General features: G+C 56.0%; 2 protein-coding genes across 11 annotated transcripts in view; one reads left to right on the top strand and one right to left on the bottom strand.

The window, feature by feature from the left end:
• Nucleotides 1-2,064, top strand: part of MOK (MOK protein kinase) — a 48,310-nt gene extending 46,246 nt beyond the window's left edge. Inside the window, exons 10-12 of the mRNA XM_059915029.1 lie at nt 82-205; nt 1,652-1,852; nt 1,934-2,064. Of these exons, the coding sequence (XP_059771012.1) occupies nt 82-205; nt 1,652-1,852; nt 1,934-2,014 (406 nt within the window). The 3' untranslated portion in view covers nt 2,015-2,064. The remainder of the gene's footprint in view (nt 1-81; nt 206-1,651; nt 1,853-1,933) is intronic.
• Nucleotides 2,065-5,368: 3,304 nt separating this feature from the next.
• WDR20 (WD repeat domain 20) overlaps nt 5,369-17,568 on the bottom strand; it is a 62,906-nt gene continuing 50,706 nt past the window's right edge. For 3 of the 10 annotated variants that reach the window (XM_059915018.1, XM_059915019.1, XM_059915020.1), the window contains one exon: nt 15,218-17,103. In XM_059915018.1, the coding sequence (XP_059771001.1) occupies nt 15,826-17,103 (1,278 nt within the window). In that variant the 3' untranslated portion in view covers nt 15,218-15,825. Of the gene's footprint in view, nt 5,702-5,892; nt 6,166-13,313; nt 13,380-15,217; nt 17,104-17,568 lie in introns of those variants that run through there. The other 7 variants (XM_059915022.1, XM_059915025.1, XM_059915024.1 and 4 more) reach the window with 5 other exon arrangements.

Below are 17,568 nucleotides of genomic sequence, written 5' to 3'. Positions count from 1 at the left end.
ACAAGCCCATGCTGGAGACAGAGGAGGCCTGTGGCGGCCGTGTTCTCAGCAGAGGCGCCCCTTGTCCCTTCCGTCCTGTAGGGCAGCTGAGAAGCAGGCTCCGGCCAGGGCCAGGAGGAAGGCCTCCGCTCTCTGCCCCAAGCGGCCGGTGGCACCGGAACTACTCAGTAACAACTGGCAGCCGGCACAGGAGGGCAGCAAGCAGGTACTGAGCGATCAGGCCGTCCGAGCTGGGACCGGACACCCTCAGGGGCCCGTGTCTCTCTGACGCAGATGCCACCTGTGGAGGTGCCACATCTGCCTGGAAAGGGCGCCCGTCAGCGACCTGCTGCCGCGCCAGACGGCACCTCTGCGCTCCCGGCCTTTCTGCGCCACCAGCTAAGGTCCACGGCGTCGCGGGCTGGGATCCTCCCAGCCGCAGGGCCAGGCCGGTGCCCAAGCACCGGGCAGAGGTCACCGCGTCGTGCCTGCAGAGGACCCTAGCCGGGGCACCGGGAAGCCAGCACTGGCCCAGGTGACCGTCCCCACTCGGCCACGGAGCCCCTGCGAGAGCCGCAGGCCCCAGAGGAGCACTCCGCCTGGCACAGAGGTGGTCTCGCACGCTCTTTGGTGTAGAAACCATAGCTGCATCCCGCGATAGCTTCGCCTTTCTCTCACGTGCCACGGGGCCCCCCTTTGCTCGGCTCCTCCAGTTCTACAGTTGTGGGCTGGCACCAAGCCCTGTGGTAGCCATGGCCTTCCATCATTTTCACTCAGCCCAGCATCTGTTGAGTGTCACTCTGCGCTGGGAGCCGAGGACGCAGGTATACCTGCAGCCGGGCTGCTTTCCAGAAATCCGGACCCCCATGTCCAGCCACCTGCTTGATGGCTCCTGCTGCATGTCCAAAAGGCAGACTTGTTCAAACCCGATCTCCTGTCTCCCCCCCCAGACCTGCCTCTCTCCCCGTGCCTTCCCTCCAAGGGCGGATGAAGGCAGCTCCCTTTCAGCTGCTCAGGCCGCCAACCGGGGACGAAGCCCACCCGCGCCCCCTGGCTGAGCGTCCCTCCCTTTGCCCCTAACTGCCCTCCCTGCCGGGCCTCCTCTCCCTCTTGGTCAGCTGTTGGGGTCTCTCCTGCTGGCACCTGCCGCGGGCGCCCTGTGGCAGAGCCGAGGCGCGCGCTCTCTGCCAGGGCCCCCGAGTGAGGGTTCAGGCTGTGCCGGCCATCACGTCTGGCGTGACTGCCCACTCTTCTGGCCGGCGGCGCCGCGGACCATACGTAAACGAATGGTGGGGATGGGTTTCAATAAAACTGTGGACCCTGAAACTGGAGTCTCATAATCACATGCCGTGAAATTTTCTCCAACTATTAGAAGATGTGAAATCCGTTCTTAGCGCACTGGCCACACAGAAGCAGGCTGCAGGCCGCTTTGGCCGACCTCAGGGAGTCCGAGCGGGAAGCGTCACCGTGGCCCCGGCCCCGGCCCAGGGAGCAGCCACCGCACTCCCGGGGGGCTGGGACGCGGTGCGTGTTGTCCAGTCACCACACTGTCACACCTCACGGTCAAGGAATTGTATGAGGCAAAAGCAGTACAAAAGAGCCCCTTTTGCTTTTCCTATTCCCACAAAGGGGAAAGCATCGTATGTTCATCTGACCTTTGCTTTGTTTCTAGAAACAGCCCCTAAAGCAAGAGGAGGACCATCGCAGGAGACACGGACCAGCCCGCGTGACGGAACTGCCCGAGCTCAAGCTGTCGGGAGTGACCAAGCCGTCCTCGTACTCCAGCCCAGCGCTGCAGCCCGTGTTTGCCCCCGGAGCGACCCGGAAGGTCCCGGTGCTGAGACCCCTGAAGTGTGTTGGCCCAAACCAGAAGGTGGGCGTCCCACTGGTTCCCCTGGCGCCGCGCTCGCGCCCATCCCGGCCTCTGCTGAGTGTCTGTCACTTTCTTTAACAGACAGACACACAGAAGGACGTCAAGCCTAGCCTGAAAGAGCACCGCCTGCCCACGGTAGCGCGGAGAGGAGGCGGCTGCTGAGCGGCGCTGCGGCTCCCCTGCATGGGGCGGCTCCACCCGGCCGGGCACCAGCGGGCGGGGTGGGGGCACCAGCGAGCGGGGTGGGGGGCTCCGGGGGCGGCGCGGGGGGTCCGGGAGAGCTGCCCCCAGACCAGCACCAGCGCCTCGGCCTGCAGCCCGCCGGCCCGAGGCTGCTTGCATCCTAAAGGCGGCTGTACTGTATGTTCCGGTCTAATACCTTTGTAAAATCACCTCATTCTAGGGTTTCGTTTCATTTCCGTAACATAAGAATTTGGGGCAGGGAATATTTTGTAATTTTTTGTATGAATCAAAACAGAAATTATGCTTTGTTATGGATTATTTAGGCCTGGTTCCGCTGAGGGCTCTGCACACGGTGCCTTCTTTAGTCCATCCATCACCAGTAGTGTCGTAGCACGTTTGGCTTCCAGATTATACCATTGGAGACCCCTGATTTTTATTAAACAATAAGCTATCATTACAGTGTTGCATCTTAATATATTTTGAGTTAAACATGTGTCCTGATTATCCATTCCTTTATTTTGACTTTTGTGAGCGTATCAGGGGCATTGATTTTGTTGGGGAGACTTCGGTGCAGCTTCACTTGACCGTCCACTGAGGAACGACACAGGCTGGCGCTCAGCTCTCGGAGCCCCCGGGTGAGGGCCGCGGGCAGGTCGCCGGTCCAGCTCCCAAGGCCCAGCTTTCTCCGTGAGTAGAGGCCGCTGCTTCCCGATGGCCTGCGGGCATGCCCAGCTTCGTTTCTGGGGTGCCAGCAATAAGCGGGCACAAGAAGAAACCTGTTTCCCGTGGGGGAGGGAGGGGAGGTGGCAGAGCAGCGGTGGCGCCGGAGGGGGCAGGGCAAGGGGCCAGGAGGGACGGGAAGCAGGGCTGGGGGAGGTGGACGTGGCCCCCGTGGTGGGGGGGGACCAGGCCTTGGCCAGCATTTCCCGGTGCCCGGGGGAGGGGGAGCCATGGGCACGGGCGCGGGCGGGCCCAGGGCGGGCAGAGCCGGTGCACGTGGGGAGACCTGGGGGGCTTCGGGGACGCCACGGGTGGAAGTGGCGTCGGGGCGGGGCGGGCAGAGGGCTGGGGGCGCTGCGGGCTCGGCGGAGTCGGAAGAGGCCAGGGACGGCCCGCGCTCTGAGCCCGGCTCCGGGTGAGGGCACGTGCAAGGACAATTTAGGGAAATCGTCACCCCCTTTAAGTATATAAACGCGAAGGGCCTCTCTACAGTTCTTCGGCGCTGTACCTTCTTGAGAAGGAACCCTCCTCCCTGCGGGCGCGGTGCCCTGGGCCCCGTGGGGCTCCGCCTCGGCTGCAGGGGGCGGGTCCGCTTTCCCCGGGGGCCCCTGCGTCCACCAGGGCTCTGTGCCCCGTGGGCCTGGCGACGGGCAGGCGCTGGCCAGGCTTTGGTGGCACAGGAGGCCGCCAGGCCCTGCTGCCGGAGCGCTGGTGGGTCTCCGTGCACCCCAAACCTGACCGGTTGCGAGGCCGGGCGGCTGGGCCATCTCAGCCTCCCCGGGGCCACTGGAGGGCCCGTCTCCGCAGACCCGAGCAAGGGAGCTCCCTCATCACCACCCCGACCAACTCCCTCGTCCACGTTTGAGACGCGGCTGGGACCGAGGTTGGGGGCAGAGGCCGCGGGCGGACACGCCAGTCCAAGGAGCCCGGCCCTGCCGGCTGTCTAGGTAAACCTAACCCCCGAGGAGACAGAGCAGGGGCAACGCTGCCGAGGGATGAGAGCGCGCCAGGCGAGCAGTAAGGGCCGACGAAGCATACCAGGTGCGCCGAGCGGACCCTCCGTGGCTTCCAAGAGGAGGGGTGGGGGCCGGCCTGGGGACCCTCTGCCCTGGGCCTGCGGCCGCGGGGCGCATGCCGGCGGGGCCGGCGGGGGCGGGTAGGAGGCCGGCCGATTTTGGAAGCCACCTTGGACCACTTGGCCGGGGACCAGCCAAAAAAAGAAAGATGCGTTCCCAGCACGGATGCATCTTGCAAACTGCAGCGCAGAGTCGGACGGAGGGCAGTGGGCGGAGCTAGTAGGGCTGACCGCCCTGAGCGACGTCAGCCTCGGGGCGCTGAGAGCTGGGCCGCACCCTGGGCCCTCGGACTTTTCACACTGCTGTTGTCCTGGGGCCACCAGGTACCCACCCGTCACTTCCTACAAACACGCGGGAAGTTCACAGGAAAAGGAGTCGACCCAGGAGGACCGCAAGGCTCAAGATTCTGGACTCGAGTTCCGAGGCGGCCTTTTCTGATCTCCGGAAATACGCGCGGCTTCCTCGTAGGTCTCCTGTGTGACGGACAGTACTTAGAGACCAGTGCTTTGACTAAGATGACGAATACCAAACTATCTAAAATGTGCTGATGTTTTCATAGGAAGGGCATTCTGAATGTGTACAACATATAAATCCTGATTCTTTCACTTACAGCGAGAGGGTGTCCTGGTGTGCGGTGGTTTCCACCTTTCGCGAAGGCTCCCCTGCCGTGTGACGGAGGCTCGGCGGTGGCGGAGGTCCCCGTGGAGCAGCCCCCCGGCCCGGCGGCCGGTGAAGAACTGGCTGCCTGACCCTCCTCCTCTCCTCTGAGAAGGAAGCCGAGACCCAGGCTGATGAGGAGTTTTCTGCAACAGTAACGTTATCCTGTCGCTACGTTCACAGAAGTGATGGAAATGGAGCGTGGACACATCTTTTCTAGCCTAAAATCACTTAGATGCGCCCCCAGTTTAATGGGATCACTTAAGAGAAATGTGTTTTAGGCACTTCATGGTTTAGAATCTGACCACATAAAAAGGCCTTCAAAGGGTTCAACTGTGTATGATTTTTTTCAATTGAGAAAAGTTCCTGTACTTGGCAGCTACACTGTAATGATTCTAGTTCCCTGTAGCGTCTACAAGTAGGCGTGGGCATGACCAAGCTGCTCACCAGCTGGCTTCAGCCAAATAAAAATCCCATGTAATTGTCATCAGCCTTTTCTCTGCATCCTTAACGAAGCACTTTCACACTCACCGTACAGAGTCGTGTGTGATCTTCCAACAACAGAAGGTGGACTTGCGGACTTGAAGCTGTACTCGTGGACTTGAAGCTGTAAGGAGAAAGCTGTTCCCTGAGACCGCAGTCCGCATGCATGGGCAGCTGCCCACAAAGGCCAAAGATGGGGAGACGGCAAGAAGGGGCCAGAGAACCGAAGGGCTCTCCGGATGAGCCACGGTCTTGAAGAGCCTGCCTCACATCAGGGCTGCAAGGGACGTGGTGTAAACATTTAATTCAGCAAAAACAATACAGTAAAAGTTGAGCCAATTTAACAGAAGATAAACAAATGGTATATTCAAGAAAGTTTTAATATTAATTTTTTTGTGAATTAGAAATATCACTCTTAGAAGATGAAAAGTACTCCTGAAGCGACCATTTCCCCAATTGCAGAATAACATTATTTATACATATAATACAGAGCCGATTACATTGGAACAAGAGTGTTAAATGTTAACAGATTAAAAAGGGCATCTTCACGCCACACCTTGGAGGCCCATTACACCCATACTCAAAGTTATTTTTTAACAGCATTAAACTATTTCAAGTGCAAACAATTTTTAAAAACCTATGTGCGCAGCATCCGTCTTCCTGAATTACATATTTAAGCCAGAAAGTAACAACTTTCTTGATGAGTGCATTCCAGGTTGTCTTCTGACACCTAAGGTGTTAAAAAGAAAATCAGCGCAAAAACAGAGTGAAGTACTATTTTTAACAGTTGGATTTAAGGGGATTTCTTGTCCAAGAAACATTTTATTTCACACTATATATGTATATATTACATAAATATATATAACATTTTTATTACATTGAGTTTTAGAGTAAAAAGCAAGAAAATCTCATTTCTTATTTTTTACTGCAGCCCCAAGAGAACGATTTAAAAATGGAACCAACTTCTTTGGGTGAGCGGCGCCGAGCCCCGTGTTCCTCTTCCGCGCTGCCCTCCACGCGGGCGACGCCTGCCTGCGGCCGGGGCCTGATGTCCACGCGGCTCATGTGCGGCCCTGGGCTCCGTCGTCACTCCCGCAAGACCCAGTCTGGGGTGAGAACCTCCGAGTGGGAGCGGGCTCGCTACACTACAGTCCCACCTGGAGAACTGGCCTGGTTGGGGGCTGACATTAAACCCTGCAAACAAAGCAGTTTACATTAATCCAGCAAAACATGGGGCTGCGAAGAAAGTCACAGTCACTCATCCTTTCCAGCAGTTTCACAGGAGCACTATTAGCTTTCTGTTGGTCTGGAAGCCAGGGTTTTAACAGCCCCTCCGTGTCCATCTACTTAATTCCTAACTCATCGGAATCCTGAGCCTGGCCCCCCCACCCCTGCCTCGGGTGTCACGCTTTGGGCAGGGCCGGCCTGGGGGAGAGAGTGGTCTCTCAGGGCCAGGGTTCTTTGGAGCATCGCCGCCCAAAGGCGAGGGCCACCTCCCAGGGGGGCTGTTCACTGCCCTCCCCAAGGGCTGCAGCTCCGGGCCACAGACGGGTCCCCCCGGCTCCGAGGCCAGCTCGCCCAGTGAGGCCAGAGAGCCGCACGCCCAGTCCCCCAAGGGCCGGGGTGGCCGCCAAGGACAGAGTCTAGTGGCATTTTTGAAAAGGCGTTTCCTTTGCTCTCTCTGATGGGTGGCGTGATGGTGGTGCCCCTCTGGCATTAGCACCAGCCCACAGGGCCCAGCAGGTCGAGAAAGCAGGATCTAGTCGTGGGGGTGGGGAGGCTCAGGACCAAGACTGCCACTTGGCTGCGGTGGGTCTGGGGACTCTCCGCACCAGTGAGGGGTGGTGTCTGTCCCTTCGGGCTGGCTCCTACGGAGAGGCAGGAGGCTGGCACGGATTTCTTGCAATACAGGCGTGAGCTTAGGTAACCCTGAAAGGGTTTACCTCTTGTACAGCAAAGAGCACTTACATTTCCCTGCATTTGCTGGGATGCCCGTAGTTCCAGCACAGTTTGGCATTCGTTTATTAAGAATAATTTTAAGGTTACAATATTGCAACACTGAAGCTCAGTTCTGTGAACACAAAGATCCTTAAGCTGTTCCCCAAAATGCTGCACACAGGACACGCCTTTACGCAAACATGGCTGCGTTTTCACACCTGGCCTTGGGCTGACGCAGATGAGGGGTGACGATCTGAAACTGACCCTCAGCTTCGCCCACGCCCTGTTGGAGGGAAGCTGGGAAGCACGCGGTCCCGCTCCAAGTCACTTTATCTCCAGTTTCTCACCTTAAACCCGAAATCCGTTCATCTAGGCAAGATCAGGAAGCAGGGGCGAATGGAACTTAGCAACTCACCCCTGCTCAGAATCTACAGGAGCGCTTTTCCTTGACCTCGGAGTTACTGCTGGAAAGGCACACAGCCCTGTCTGATCTCCACGGCGATGGGCAGCTTCTCACTCAAACCCCTCAAGACGGTGTGGATGGAGCCTGACAGAGGAGGTAAAGCTCTGGCCGGCCCGACGGGAGAGAGGAGCTCTTTTGGACACTGCCCATCCCGGCCCAGTCCACAGAGGGGAGGACGGCTGGTTTACCACCTCGGTGATGAAGGGAATCTTTGGCCAAGTGAGGAGAAACGCTCCCCCCGAGTCTGAACTGAGCTGCAGTGAGGCCGCCGGGCCCAAATCCCTGTCCATCGCGGACAGTCTGGGGGGAAGAAGCCTGTGACATCACAGATGACCGCATCTGGTCTAAGGTGTCTGAAGCAAGGGGACTCTGACCTTCGCGGGTCAGCCACCGGCAAGGAGAGGGCGGCCCGGGACTAAGCTCCCCGGGGTGAGCAGAGCAAGGCCTCAGGATCTGCTCGGTGCCCAGCACGCAGGCCAGGAGCCTGTCGCGGGGGAGGCCTGACCCCTGTCCTCTTCCCAGAGATGGAATTGTTCTGCAGGACAGACACACCGTGGAGGCATCGGGGGAAGCACCACTATTCAAAAGAAAATGTGAAAAGTAACCTTATTTCTGTAAGCCTGTGCTTTAGTTTAGAAGTTGCTGGGTGATGATGAGAAAGATGGAAGACACACTTGCAGGCCTCCATCGAAGACTCCAGAACCCTCTTAGGGGGAAGCCTGGCTGGACGTGTTAAACTAAGGGCACAGTTTGGGGCAGGCTTTTCAGCGAGGAGGACCCGCCGCCCTCTGCCCCGTTCTGGCTGCTCGTGAGGGCGGCCTGCCCTCTGACTGCGTCCTCCCTGATGACTTTCTCGGGGAGGATCAAGCGCCTGGCCTCAGAGGCCCTGCTGGCTTCCAGCTGTCTGGGCAGCGTGGTAGCTGCTGGTCTCTCCACGTGATGCCGGACAGCTGGCAAACGAGGGCTTTACATACATCACTCAAGCAAAAGATTTCTCCAGCCAAGAACCTGCTTAATGTCCTATTACCCACCCCCAGGAAGGAAGCCTATTACAGAAATAGTGGCAGCTCTTGAATCTAATATTTAATAGGTTGTTCTGTTCTCACCAGAGTTGCCATTTTATTCCTGCTAGAGATTTCATGTGAAAATTGATAAAATACCCCAGCTCTTAGTTTGGGTTTGATTATAATTTATAATACTAAGCTAACAGAATTAAACCTTGTTTCATAAAAACGTATATATAGAAAAAGTAATATTTCGGCTAAAAAACAATTTACAGCAAAGGAACATGTCTTTGTTCATGGATGCTGCCGAGATCAGAGACCCTGACATCAAGAAAAGACCGTGAGGGTCTCAGAGGCCCTCGTCAGAGAACGGCCTTGTCCCTGAAGTCCCGCTGGGCCCACGGCAGGCCTCCCCATCCGACCCCGGGTGCCATGGGCTCGTCTGTAAACGCGTGAGACCACAGACCCTCGAGGGAGTGGTCGTGGGATGGGCGTCCGGCGCTGTTCAAAGCCTGGCCAGTCGACTCTCTTCAGAGCACTGAACCCTTGCGGCTCCGCAACCTGCCAGGAGCTCCCCCAGATTCTCTCACTTCCCTCGAAGACTAAGAGGTCAATATTGCGAAGTGAGGCCCTTTTAGAGATGGTACACCAAGGATGAGCGCCGTCACCCGGCTAACTTCCTCAGGGCCGCTTCTAGCCGTGGATACATTCTCCTTATTTCATCCACAAGCATCCCGCCACCCACGCTGCCCAGGCCGCTGCGTAAAAGAACCACAGAAAAGCCGGACAGAGGAGCTCCCATTTCATTCCAAGGCGCGTGAGGCCCGGACTCAGTGAGCCAGGTTTAGGAAGTGGGTGCGGGCTGGGAGGGGCCCACCCCACCGGCACGTCCTCTGGGCCCTTCTCTGAGCATCTGGACCCCTCCCTGCCCCAGACCCACCGTTCGCCGTGGCCTGGGACCTTGGCTCCACTGGGCAGCTGCCCCTTTGCCAGCCCTGACCTGCCCGGTGACTGGCTACACTGGTGGTGACACATTTCCCCAAAGAGGCCACTCAACCTGGGAAAAGTCACCCAGGGAAAATGATCGTGGTGTTTTCAGACATCTGCGAAAAGGCTTTCTTAGGGCACAACCAGTCAAGGGCTCCTGCGAGAACCGTGCTGGGGAAGAGAGCCTCGCCCACGGCCTGCAGGCCCTCCCGCCCGGGTGACCCGCTGTGGCTCTGCCATCCTCTCTGCAGGAGGCCGGGACCTCGAGTGTCTCCTAGCTTGAGTCCCGTCACGGGGTATCCATGTGAAGGCTACCGACTCTAGAGGGGGTGGGGCTGAGCACCCCTAGATGTTCTGTCCCTTTCAAGAGATCTGCTGGTCCAGAATCGACTGTTTCAAAAGGCAGCCACACGTGGGAGAATGGACTTATGTTTTCAAGGTGTACAAACTAGTTATCTTTAAAAGATCAAAATGCTGTGCATGTGTGCGTCTTTTTAGACTTCCTGTCAACCTACTAGCATTCAGGGCTTAAAATCCCCTCGAGCGCTAAGGAGGAAACGTGCAGCTTCTGTGGTAGTAAAGTCCAAGTAGGTTCCTCTGAGGGCGGAGTATCGGACCGTCTCTTCTGCTCTGGCAGCTTCGAGTCAAAGGCAAGAGCCCACACACCCTGCAGCACGGGCGGCTCAAGAGCCCACACACCCTGCAGCACGGGCGGCTCAGGAGGACAGCGCGGCCAGGAAGATTCTGGAGTCCACCGAGAAGGACAGGCGGCCAGGAGGGGCTTCCAGAGGCTTTGCCAGCCCCGAGCTCCAGGCCCAGGCGTCTCACGAAACAGCAGGGATGCGGCGGCTAAGTGGGAGCCCCGGGGCCTGACGAGGCCTCTGTCCCGGGCAGCTCGCCGCTGCCCCCATGAGCCCCCGGCGGAGCGTGCGGGCCCAGGCCTGGAACTCTTGCCGTGAAGGTTCTTTCGGAGCCGGAGGCGCCCGGTGCTGCCGAGAGCGCGGGGCGGTCCAGAGCAGGACAGCGCACATCGCTCCTGCTTCCCGCCCCTGGAGGACCGGCTCCCACTGCCCCGCTCGCGGGGCTTGTTCTGCACCGGAGCCTCGGGGCCCGGGCGCGGGGCAGGACCACCTCCACGGCGATGACAACGCCTCCGGCAAGCGGAAAATGACAAACCCTCCCCAGGAGAAAAGCTGCTACAGCGTCGCCTGCCCGCCACCTGGGAACTCAGCGCAGCCCCCGCCCGGCCACCGCAAAGCATCCGCGCGCGCTCCGCACAGAACCGGCACCAGTTCGGCCGCAAAGCCAACCCACGGTCCTTGCCCACATGGGACCTGCCTCAGACGAAGGTCGCAGAAAACAGTGAATACCTCCCATGCTCAGAACAAACATCTCACTTAGAAAGCTTCTAATTCGGAAAAACTCAGAATCAGAAATAAGAGGTAGCAATTCCTGGGGCTATTGCTTCTATAAACATTAACAAGGCCCTTAATTTTACAGCATTTAGAAGCTTTTCTTTTTTGGTTCACTGAGATTTTTTTAAAGCTCAGATGTGAAAGTGACTACTGAAAATTTATCTACATTTACAATTCATTCACACGTTTATTTAATGTCATTATACAGAGGACAACCCCAAAGTTCTTCAGAATATCAAGTATGTAGTAAGTCTCTAGCTGTGACAGTGACAAGGGAACAGCTAAAAACCAAGGCAGTGAAACAGAAACACGATTTTCTTAAAATTATGAAGTAACAATACTGATATTAAAGCTTCATTAATTATTGCAACAGTTAAGAACTTAATTTACCAACATTTCATGTTAGGAAGGCTCTTTATGAAGTTTATTCAAGTTTTCAAGAAATTAGATGAGAATGTAAAAAAGGAAATACATATGAGTTTTGATTTTCACTAAAGGTAAATATTCATACAATTTTATACAGTGTCACCTAATACAGTAACCTTTAATAAACTTAGGTATACAGAAATCAAAAATGCAGAAAAGTTTTCTTTTACATATTTAACTCGAGCGACAGCGATGTGACCATGACACAAAGTCCACGTAACAGACGCAGCAACGAATAAAAAGTCAGTACCAGTGGAACAGCGTCCCTCTCCCGGAGGGGCTTCTACATACAGGTTTGAACTTGGCTCTGAGTTTCAAAGGGAACAGCTGGATACGGGTGCCTTGCAAGCAGAGCCCTGGACTCCACCCTCCCAGACCGCCCCTCTCACTGGCCAGCACTGGGGTGGTGGGGCTGAGCCCCCTGACTACCTGAACAGGTGACGGTCCTAAGCAGCCCAGCGCGACAGGTGTGCCAGGACGAGGAGGGGGACTTTGCCGATTGTTCCCTGCTGTGGTGCCCGAGGCGGACATCTCCTCCGGGTCACTTACCAGGCCTACACGCGAATGCGGAGGAAGGAAACCCCAGGAGTGGACACACCCGGCACAGCGGGACGACCCGCACAGGAGGCCGACTGCCCCCCCTCGTTCTCCTACGCGCGCGGGGGCCACGGCCGGTCACCCTGGGCCAAGCCTTCCCGCACGGAACGGGACGTGGCGCGCCATGCGTTTTTCCTGGGAAACCCACGGTCGACCTCTGCTTCTAGTTCCTCCTCGGACAGACAGGTCCACAGATGTGGCCTTTGGGTTTTCAAAGGATTCCTTCCGCGGGGCTCCCCGGCCCTTTGGCTCTCGCCTCACACTTTGGGCTTCCTCAACCAAGAAATCAAAGCTCTCCCTCCCAAGCAGGAGGTAACGAGAACCTCGTACACGGGTGCGGACACCGATAAAGCTGCTTCACCAACTTCAGCGCAAGTTCAATACTGGACAATTTCTTAAAAATTCAGGATGTACCACAGGAAGTGGAGGAATCGGGGAGAAACGGCTGCCGGGCCACCTGCCAGCCTGGACTTGGCTGTGGAGCCCGGCGGTGGAAGAGAATACTGGGGGGACGCGTGTCACACGCCCGTAAAAACTGAGAAAGCTTCAGGGCCTTTTGTCCCTCATCGTTTCTGGATGTCTGAGACAATAATCACTGTCATAGCTTATCCCTGTATTTCCACTCCTCTATTTTTCTTTCATTAAGGCATTTATCCTTAGTCCCAAGTCAACGGCTCACAGGAGAACCCTTCAAAAATGTGAGAAGGTCCAGTCAGCACAAAAAACAAAATTAAGATTCTTTACCACTATTTAAATCAATTTAGAACCCAAAGCTACTGGTTATTTTTAAAGAGTCTGCCTACTCCCTCTTACACATTTGCCTTTAAAAGAAGGCCAGGTTTTCCAAAGGCTTCCCACCCCAGCTCTCCCAGCAGAGGAGAAACAGAGAAGGGCTGGGGCTGGGGCGGCCGGTGGGTTCAGCCTGCATCGCCCAGGTCACAACACACACCCAGCTCTGGAATCCCCAGAAGCTTTAAGGGGCGAGCCAGGGCAGGGCAGACAGGGAAGACCCCACAGCCTGGCTAGTGCCCTCCGAGGGGTCCTGTCGCCGCAGGCGGGCAGAGCCACCTCTTGTTGCGGGGGAGCAGCTCGGCTCACGTGCTACCCTGAGCACTTTATTTCTCTGCTTTTCATCCACGCGTCTCAGTGCACGGTGGAAAAATCGTGCTGGGCGAGTAGGAATAACCTCTTCTGGCCAAAAGCTGTTTTATGCCAGAGGTTAGGTTAGAAAAGATATTCTCGCTCAGGATAATGTTTAAGCTAAAAAACTGAAAAGTTTCAATGAGGAAGCTCAAAATTTGGGGAGAAAACTACAAAAAAACACTCCCCAGATTTCCCTTAGTGGCCACGGTGCCTTATATACCTGCGACTGGAACCCCTCGAAGCAACCTCCCTCCTGACCCGGGTCTGCAGCAGCCGTGGCGGCCCCGAAACAAATCCGAGGGAGGAGAGGAGACGCCCGCCCGCCCCCCTCCCTCTCCTGTGCCCCCCCTCCTCAAGCTGCCGGCAACTTTAGTCCTGGTCTTGGAGAGCACCTCGCACTCTGTCCTCCTGACGGCAGGAGAAGGGCGCCGCTGGCTGTCGCAGAAAGGCGGAGGCATCAGAGGGGCAGAGTGGCCGGAAGCAGCCGGGCAGAGCCGGGCCGGGCCAAGCGGCCCCTCCCCGGCACCTGACACCCAGCCAGGGGCCCCAGCCAGACATCAAGGATACACCGACCAGCAGAAGCTGGAAGACAGACTGTGACCGAGCCCCAAACCCCAAACTGCGCAGGGACCGAGGCTGTCTCATCGGGGGCGGGCGGGGCGGAGGAGGTGGGGCCCGGCTTCCATGAGCACCTTCAGAGCTTGCTCTTAAGGGGCCAGTAACGTCCTCCTCTCGCCTCTCCTGGCCCCGCTCCCATCCACAGACCGCCCCCTGCGTGAGCCGCCCCAGCAGACGCTGAAGGACAGAAGGGCCAGGAAGAGCCCCCGTCGCGGAGCATCAGCCGCATGGCCCGCCCACGGCTCTCCTGCCCGCGCTGCGAGGAGCACGGCGCTCAGAACAGGAAGGTCACGGCGGCCCGCTGCCCCGTAAAGGCTGCTTACCTGGGATTCGGCCACTTGGGCCAAAGACAAAGTCCTGAATTTTGAAACTGCATACTCAATGCCTCAGAAGCATTTGAAACCGAATTTCTAAAACTATGCAGGTACATACAATTGCACAGGGAGTGCCGGTTCCTGCTCTCCATCTGACAGCCTCCGAAGCGGAAACAGTCCACAAGGATGGCTGTCTTTGCCACCTCAGATCAGTTAACATTTAGGAACAAAGGACCACATCTTAAAGGCAGACAGGACATTAACATTCCCACGGGCCGTGATGCATGAACGGGGAAGGCCACCGAGGCTCTCACGTGGAGAACACTGCCACCGCTGTCACAGGTCACAGAAACCAGCACACGAAGGAGCCCGGGGCACACAGAGTGAACGGCTCCGGCCCTGACACGCGTGGGGCGCGGAGCCGGCGGGGCACCGGCCTGGCCTTCCGGGGTGGGGGGGGGGGGGTGGCGGCTGTAAGAGCGCAGAGCTACTGTTCCATCAGCCAGAGGCTCGCGCCGCAGAGAAACTGAAGTCTCCAGGTCGGCACTTTGCTGAATCGCATTCACTACTCAAACCAGTATAAATTATCAGTATCTCTATATTTAATTACAAAGGCGTGCACAACAGAAAAACAAACCTAAGTGACCAAAGTAAGTTAACAGATGAGATCATTATCATCTTGACACGAAACATACGGGTCAAAGAGCCCTCTCATCCATTGTGAAAACTAGAATTTGAAAAGCAACTCCTCCGACAGCGGATAAGGATCTGAAGGAATTAAGAGTCGAGCACAGCAGCTTCCCCTGGAAGTGGAAGCAGCCGTCTGGGCAGAGAGCCAGCCCTGCCCCCAGCAGCCACAGGCCCCCCGGGGCAGGCGCTGGGGTAGGGGGTGGGGTCCCTGAGACAGAGGCCGAGGGCAACCTGCACCTGCCCTTCCCCTCTGGTGGGAACACAAAACCCAAACGAGGGAAAAGTTTCAAGTTCTCTGAACCTTGCGGGCCTATCAGTCTTCTCAAAACAAAGCTGAGGAGTCTGCCTAGGGCCTACGGTCATGTGCCTTTTTGACCAAAAAAAAAAAACCAAAACCCACACCAAAAAAAAAAAAAAAAAAGAAAAGCTCCTTCCCCTTGTTGGATAAAACGTAAGCAAATCACATCCACCATAAAAGATCTCGGCTTGTGTGGCAAGAGGCACTTCTGACAACACTGCTGGCGCCCTCAGCCCGCAGTTCGCGGTAACTGTCCAGGCTCTGAGAAACGTGGGTATTTTATTTAGTGCACAGAGTCTCAATCAAAGTGCTACAAACTGCTTCTTTGAAAAAATGTTTATTAAACAATTTTAATTGTCATAAAATGACTAAAATGGGTTTTAAAAATTAAGGCTCTTCTCTTTCTGTGGATTGCCAGAACAATGTAAAAATAATATCAATCAACCCTGCTGAACGCTTTGTTCCTAAAGTTAAATTTCATAGATTCCTAAACATTTTATGATTAAGATAAAAAGTTGGACTATAAATGACAATTAATGGCTGTTCGTATTGAACACAACTCTGATCAGGTGTACAATATTCTAATTGAGTAGTTAAGCAAAAATATTCCAGTTAAAGCAGAAATTTTAATTTTAGCATTTTAAAGTCATTGTTTCCCCACACTGTCATGATTTTCCTAAAATCGAAAGAGTCTAATACAGGAACGCTAACCTTGGGACTCTATATACTCCCAGGAGGGTGACTGACTTGGCTGGCAATTAGTTTGATTATATTTTTTAAACGTTCTAAGGTGAATTATCAAATGATTCAGAATTACATGGCATGCAGTATCCAAAATTATGGCTCTGATGCATTTAGATTTACATTAAGAATAAGAAGTGTCATTCACATTCATTGTACACCCCGCCCCTCCCGCAAGAAAAAAATCACTACCTATTCAAGTTCTAGATCTGGTGCAGCATTAAGGATTAAAACTTACCACTTTACCAGGCCTTCCCCATGTGCAAATAAATCCCTCCTGACAAGCAGTGACTATACAGTCTTCAAGAAAAATTAATACAGTCAGTCTTTCATGTGCTATCTTTTTACAGATGAGCGGCTCTAACAAGGGAACGTCTTCCATCCGAGGACACAGGGGCGTCCCCAAAGTTTTAGCTGGGTCCGTTTTGGTTTTAGTAACTAGGTTCAGTTTGTCGCTGCTCTTGCTAGAGATGTGTCCCATGCTATGGTTTCGCTTGTGATCTTTCTCATGGTGCCTGTCCTTCCGGTCGTGTAGTGAGAGCGTCGCGAATTTGCTGACCCCGGAAGCGATGGCCCCGTCCGCGATGCTGCCCTTGCTGCCGGTGCTGGAGACGGCGGAGTGCGGGAGGCTGTTGGACCGCGGCAGGGGAGGGGGCGCCGAGTTGCCGGGGGTCGTGACGCTGTTGCCAGTGCTTCCGGCAGGAGGACTCGTGGCGTTCATGACGTTCGTGTGCGTCCTTGCTCTGGAGAGGGGCTGGTGGGGGAAAAGGATGTCTTCCGTGAGGTCCCATAAGCAGAGCTGCGTGTCCTGGCCCACGGAGCCGAACCGATACGTGACACTGACGGGGCGGCTCTCGGTCGAGTTCCGCTTGGACATCCGGGACTGGGTACTGTTTGCTCGGTCTCTCCCAAAGTGAAGAAGGTCCTGGAAGTCCTCATCGCTGCCACTGAACTCCATAGGGTCGCTCTCTTCCACGCTAGTGGTGTAGGGGTCAAACGCCACCACGCTGACCCAGGATTTGTGCCCGTGGCCCCGCGCGATCACGCGGCAGTCTCCAAAGGACCAGACGGTCACAAGGTCGTCCTCTCCGCCCGTCACGATGTACTTGCCATCCGGGCTCCAGCACACGCACAGCAAGCCTCCAAAGTAGCTTTTCATGGTGCCGTGCAGCTCCACCGAGTCAAAGTTGAACACCCGCAGGAAGCCGTCCTGGCTCACGCACGCCAAGAACTTGCCATCTGGGGAGAAAGCAAACTCGTTGAGGGCCCCCTCGCCCACCGTCCACTTGAGGAGAGGGTTCCTCGTGGATTTGCTCTTGCAAGTGTGCACGGCAAAGCTCTCTCCCTGCTTCAGAAGCTGGTAGTGGGGGGCTGTGGTGCCACAAGCGTGCTCCACATTATACAAGTACATGTTCCCACTTGAATGGGCTACTAGGAAAAGGCTTTCCGAACCAGGAACCCATTTGACACAGGTTACTCGTGACTTGTCTATTAGTCTCTGTGAAGACAAAGGAGAACAAGTTATCACAATGGAGAAGTTTTAAAGGTCGACTTTTCCAGCAAGAAAGCTTGTCTGCTTCTCGGTGAGAAGGGACGCCTCCATCCAGGCACTCCACGCCCTATCCCGCGGTCAGGCCAGCGAAGGCATTTTGGCCCCTTGTGGAATTACCTTCTAGAACTGCACCTGGGTGTCAGGCCACTGGGTTTCACGGAGAGAGTCAATCATTCAGCAAACACTGTTGAGAGCCTAGTATGTGCCCGACAGATACTATACCAGGCGCCGGGACCCACCGGGGAGAGGGACAGCCCCGGGCACTTCGCACGTCTCACGCCAGGAGCGGCTGGGCCTGTGACTCCTGCACCTGCACAGGGTCCTCACTACGAGGCCCCCGGCAAAGTCTCGCAGTCCCCACGGCCGGGAGCCCTGGGCCCCCGGGGGCTCTCTGCACTGCATCGCCCCGCG

Source organism: Balaenoptera ricei, chromosome 2 (assembly GCF_028023285.1).
Source record: "Balaenoptera ricei isolate mBalRic1 chromosome 2, mBalRic1.hap2, whole genome shotgun sequence".
In the NCBI taxonomy this organism is placed as follows: Eukaryota; Metazoa; Chordata; class Mammalia; order Artiodactyla; family Balaenopteridae; genus Balaenoptera; species Balaenoptera ricei.
The sequence above is the reverse complement of the archived record's forward strand: the minus strand, read 5'-3'. Positions and strand labels throughout refer to the sequence as shown.